We start from the raw sequence: 6,122 nt of genomic DNA, 5'->3' as shown, positions 1-6,122 counted from the left end.
GGATAAAGTGTTTACATAGCAGAACAAAATGCATTCGTCATTCCAATTTTCAAAACATGCCAAGTACAAACAAACATAATTTAAACCATAGAAATTATACATAATATCTTTTGACTGCATCAGAATTGATAGCCATGTCTACACATTTGCCTTCTATATCTGTTAAATACAAAACGCCATTGGATAATACTCTCGTTACGATGAACGACCCCTGCCAATTTGGGGCGAACTTGCCTTTTGCTTCAGCCTGATGTGGAAGGATGTGTTTCAATACTTGCTGACCCACTTCAAATTTCCGAGGACGCACTGGCCATGACACACTGCCGCCAATCTTTTCTTATCAATCAAGCTCAATTGCTCCAGACGGGTTTTGACCCACTCATCATCATCATCAATCTCGGCTTCAGCAACAGTCCGAAGGGATGGAATTTCAACTTCTACGGGTATCACTGCCTCAGTGCCATACACCAACAAATAAGGAGTTGCACCTACTGAAGTGCGAATAATAGTGCGATAACCTAGCAAAGCAAAAGGCAACTTCTTATGCCACTACCTGGACCCTTGTACCATTTTTTGAAGTATCTTCTTTATATTCTTGTTGGCTGCCTCGACTGCTCCATTCGCCTTGGGGCGATATGGGGTGGAATTGCGATGCATAATCTTAAATTATTGACACACTTCTTTCATCAGATGATTGTTAAGATTAGCCCCATTATCTGTGATGATCACTTTTGGGATTCCGAATCGACAAATGCTATTTGAATGAACAAAATCGACCACTGCCCACGGATTTAAAAGTTTTAGCTTCAACCCACTTAGTGAAATAGTCAATGGCCACCAAAATGAACATGTGCCTATTGGATGCCGCTGGCTCAATTGGTCCGATAATGTCCATACTCCAAGCAACGAAAGGCCGTGGTGCAGACATTGTATGCAATTCAGATGGTAGAGAATGAATCAAATCTTTGTGTACTTGACATTGATGACACTTGCGCACAAAACTGATACAATCTCTCTCCATGGTGAGCCAATAATAACCTGCTCGGAGAATTTTCTTTGCCAGAACATACCAACTCATATGCGGTCCGCAGACTCTGGAATGCACTTCGGTCATGATAGTCGTGGCCTGTCTAGCATCTATGCATCTTAACAGTCCAAGATCTAGAGTTCTCTTGTACAAAACTCCCCCACTGAAGAAAACTCGACTTGCCAATCGACGAATTGTTCTCTTTTGATCCCCTGTGGCCTGTACCGTATATACCTCCATTCTGATGTACTCCTTGATATAGTGGAACCAAGGTTCACCGTCAAGTTCTTCTTCAACCATGTTACAGTAAGAATGCTCATCGTAGACCTGAATATGCAAAGGGTTAACATAAGCCTTACCTGGATGATGTAACATCAACGCCAGGGTAGCCAAGGCATCAGCAACCTTGTTATGGATCCTTGGAATGTGCCTGAATTCTATAGATTGAAACTGTTGACAAAGATCATACAAACATTGTCAATATGGTATAAGCTTTAGATCCCGTGTCTCCCATTCTCCTTAAATCTGGTGCACCAGAAGGTTTGAGTCTCCCAAGACCAAGACTTACTGGATTCCTATATCTATAGCTAGCCTTAAACCCAAAATGCATGCCTCATACTCAGCCATGTTGTTGGTACAATAGAAATGAAGTTGAGCCGTAACAGGGTAGTGATGCCCTGTTTCAGAAATGAGTACAGCTCCTATCCCAACGCCTTTCATGTTAGCAACCCCATCAAAGAAGAGTTTCCAACCGGGCTTTTCCTTCTTCTCGACCTCGTTAATGTGCATTACCTCTTCATCAGGAAAATAAGTCTTCAAAGGTTCATATTCTTCGTCCCCAGGGTTCTCGGCCAAGTGATCAGCCAAAGCTTGGGCTTTCATCGCCGTCCGAGTCACATATACGATGTCAAACTCCGTGAGCAAGATCTGCCACTTTGCGAGCCTTCCTTTGGGCATGGGCTTCTGAAAGATATACTTCAAATGATCCAGACGAGAGATGAGGTAATTAGTGTAGGATGACAAGTAATGGTTCAACTTCTGTACTACCCAAGTCAGGGCGCAACATGTTCTTTCAAGGGGAGTATACTTAACATCATAAGATGTGAACTTCTTGCTGAGATAGTAGATGGCTTGCTCTTTCCTACCAGTGATGTCATGATGACCTAATACATATCCAAATGAGTTATCCATGACTGTCAAATAAAGAATCAAAGGTTTTCCTAGTTCTGGTGGGACCAACACATGTGGATTTGACAAGTTCCCCTTTTTCTTATCAAATGCTTCCTAATACTCGTCAGTCCACTTGACTGCAACATCCTTCTTTAGCAACTTGAAGATGGGCTCACAAATTGTCGTGAGATGAGCAATAAACCTGCTGATGTAGTTCAGCCTCCCTAACAGACTCATTACCTCGGTCTTGTTCCTTGGCGGTGGTAATTCCTAGATAGCCTTGATCTTTGACAGATCCAATTAAATACCTTGCCGGCTGACTATGAATCCCAACAGCTTCCTCGATGGAACACCGGCACACTTTACAGGATTGAGCTTAAGATTGTACCTGCAGAGCCTCTGGAAAAACTTTCTCAAATCTTTGCCGTGGTCATACTGCTTCCTGGACTTTATGATCACATCATCCACGTAAACCTCGATATCCTTGTGTATCATGTCGTGGAATATGGTTGTCATTTCCCTCATGTAAGTTGCCCCAGCATTTTTCAAACCAAAAGGCATGACCCACTAGCAATATGTTCCCCATGGCGTGATGAATGCCGTCTTTTCTGCATCTTTCTCATCCATTAAGATCTGATGATAGCCCGTATAACAATCCACAAAAGACCCAATCTCATGATTGGCACAATTATCAATCAAAATATGAATATTTGGTAGTGGGAAGTTTTCCTTTGGACTTGCTTTGTTGAGATCACGGTAATCAACACACACTCTAGTCTTACCATCCTTCTTTGGCACAAGCACAGCATTGGCTAACCACGTAGGATACCGTGTGACTCGAATGACCTTCGCATCAAGCTACTTTGTGATATCTTCTTTAATATTCACACTCATGTCGGTTTTGAACTTTCTCAACTTCTGCTTAACGGGAGGGAATGCTAGATTAATTGGCAATTTATGGACCACAAAATCGGTACTCAAGCCCGACATATCATCATACGACCATGCAAAAATATCCTTATACTCAAATAATGCTTTAATTATTTCTTCCCTGATTTGTGGTTCAAGATGGACACTTATCTTAGTTTTTATGACATTATCTGGGTCCCTTAAATTGATTGCTTCCGTATCATTCAGATTAGGCTTGGGTTTTTCTTCGAAATGACTTAGTTCCTTACTAATCTCTTCAAAGGCCTCATCCTCATCATATTCTGATTCATCATCACACTCTATTTCTTGGATTATTATTTCAGAATTAGATTGAATTTTAAGACTAGGCTGAAGATTCCTCATACATGTCATGTCATTGAAACCAGCATAAAAAGAACTGTCAGAAAAGAAAAGAAAACAAAAGATAAAACTATCAGGAGTGATGGAAAGGGAAATTGCATTTCATTAAAATAAAGGATAACAAGGTTTGTACATCAACAAGCGAAAGATAAAAGTTTGGGTCACAACCCTGGAATGACCTAGCTAGAAAGGAAAACAAAACAAACTACCAAGACTCCTTCCGGGTAGGGAGAGGAGTAGCCTCCCAATTGTTAAGCTTTGTACTCGACCCAACGAACTGCACGTCCGCCTTGATAGAACCTTCTCCAACTTCCACCATGTTCACATCGTCAAACAACCTCTGGAACCTTTCAATTAACTCCTCATCAATGTCAACCACAAAGCTGGGAACTGTCGGCACTGGGTGCTTCCTTGCATCGGGCCTGACAAAAGACCTGGATAGATGCGGGATAGGCTTTGGAAGCACCCACGCCTTCTGTTTCAACCTTTTAGCCCTTTTCACATCTTCCACTGTAGGTTTGAATCCAAGACCGAACGTACCCAAATTTTCAAGGAGGGACACTGGCTGTATGATACCTTGCAGAGATGTACCCAAACCTTTTCCGGGAACAAAGCCATTTTTCAGCATTTCAAAAGCCATAATGACTGATACAGAGGTTATCTTTGGAGTTGGAATACATTTCCCTTCTGAAACCTTCTCGACCGACACTGTTTCAAAAACTTGATAGACCCAGGGCCCTTTGTCATCTTCAACCTCAATGAACGGGACATAGGCATCACTGTGAGCACACAAATTATCCTCGCCATGCACGACGATCTCTGGTCTATCCCATTCAAGCTTGACCATCTGGTGCAGAGTGGATGGGACTGCTTTAGCAGCACGAATCCAAGGGAGACCTAACAATAAATTGTAGGAGACGGCCGTGTCCAGCACCTGGAACTCCATAGTGAATTCCACCGGTCATATTGTCAACTCAAGCACTATATCACCGACCGAGTCTTTTCCTCCACTATTAAAACCTCGGACGCATATGCTGTTTTTGTGAATCCTCTCATCATCAACTTTCAACTTGTTCAGAGTAGAGAGTGGGCAAATGTTTGCACTGGAACCATTGTCAACTAATACCTTGTAACCACAGAATCTTCATATTTTACCATGAGATAGAGAGCTCTATCGTGTTTAGTACCTTCCACAGGCAACTCATCATCCGAGAAGGTGACCCTATTCACCTCAAAGATTTTGTTGGCGATTTTTTCCAGATGGTTTACTAAAATTTTGTCGGGAACATGAGCCTCATTCAGAATTTTCATCAAGGCCCAACAATGCTCGTCTGAGCGGATTAACAATGACATCAATGAAATCTGAGCAGACGTCTTTCTCAACTACTCCACAATGGAATATTCTTGTACCTTCATTTTTCTCAGAAACTCATCTTCCTCTTCTTCAGTCACTGCTTTCTTCACTAGAACTGGGTTATCTCTGGATGTTTTAGCTTTCCTTAACTCCTTCGGGGGAAAGCATCTCCCCGAATGGGTTAGTACCTAGGCCTCATTGGCTTCTTCTTTCACTTCCTTTTCCTTATAGGTCATTATCACCCATTCATAGTTCCATAGGATGGCCTTGGTGCTGATTACCGACAACTGGTTTACATGCTTGATGATGATAGGATCCATACGGGCACCCTCTACAATTATGATCAGCATGTTTGCTACTCCTAACAACCACTTTGGACTTTTCTTGCTTTGCCACAATATCACTTGGGGATCCTTTCTTGACTACCACAGATGGCTCACCGTTTGTCATGCTCAACTTGTTCACTGATCCTTCAACTATTGGTGTTTTAACTGGCTTGACCTTATTGGATCAGATCATCATGATGGTCTATGAAGTCTTCTTGGGCTCCCCTCCCTTATGTACTATCTCAATCATGTTTGTTTTCTAATGGGTTGGTAACAGGTTCTGGTTGATATTGAGTGCCTCTAGAATTTGGACTTCAATTCGATTTGTGTTAATGAGCTCCTAGATGGCATTTGTTAGGTGCCAGCACTTATCCGTATCATGCCCTAGAGTACCAGAACAATATTCACAGCTCATAGAGTAATCAAGATTCTTTGGAGGAGGGTTTGGCAATTTCGACTCAATTGGCCTCAACATATCCAACTGCCTCAATCTATGGAATAAACTGGTATAAGATTCTCCCAATTGGGTGAAGGTTTTCTTTCGTTGCAACCTCTTATTTTTGAATGTGGATTGGGTCGAAAACCTAGACCGGCCGGGTTTTAGTTGGCTCGTGGGGGTGGGTAAGCATTTTGTGGAGCTAGGTAGGTGTTTTATAGGGCTGAGGCACGCCATTGTGCGTAGGTAAGAGGTTGAGTATATGTCTGGGCATGGTGGACAAAAATCTGAGGGTTTGGTGATGGGAAGTAATGCTGGGGTGGATTATATGGGGTTTGGGTGTAGGTTTGTTGGTGGGGTCGAGGCTGGGTATATTGGTGTGACGGGCCCCTGGTTTTTGAATGCTGGATTGGGTCGAAAACCTGGACCGACAGGGTTTCAGTAGGCTCGTGGGGGTGGGTAAGCATTTTGTGGAGCTGGGTAGGTGTTTTGTGGGGCTGGGGCACGTCATTATGCATA

The 6,122-nt window shown here is 42.7% G+C and overlaps 1 protein-coding gene across 1 annotated transcript; it reads right to left on the bottom strand.

Moving 5' to 3' along the window:
- Positions 1-267: 267 nt before the first annotated feature.
- Positions 268-4,433, bottom strand: LOC138868770 (uncharacterized). Its single transcript, XM_070146342.1, has 6 exons — positions 3,697-4,433; positions 3,392-3,524; positions 2,400-2,537; positions 1,724-2,311; positions 1,207-1,477; positions 268-518 (listed from the first exon to the last, which is right to left on the bottom strand). Exons 1-6 carry the CDS (start codon positions 4,431-4,433, stop codon positions 268-270), a joined length of 2,118 nt encoding a protein of 705 aa, XP_070002443.1.
- Positions 4,434-6,122: the final 1,689 nt, after the last annotated feature.

The sequence above is a fragment of the Nicotiana sylvestris genome, chromosome 5 (genome assembly GCF_000393655.2).
Source record: "Nicotiana sylvestris chromosome 5, ASM39365v2, whole genome shotgun sequence".
In the NCBI taxonomy this organism is placed as follows: Eukaryota; Viridiplantae; Streptophyta; class Magnoliopsida; order Solanales; family Solanaceae; genus Nicotiana; species Nicotiana sylvestris.
This window is presented reverse-complemented; position numbering and strand designations above follow the sequence as displayed.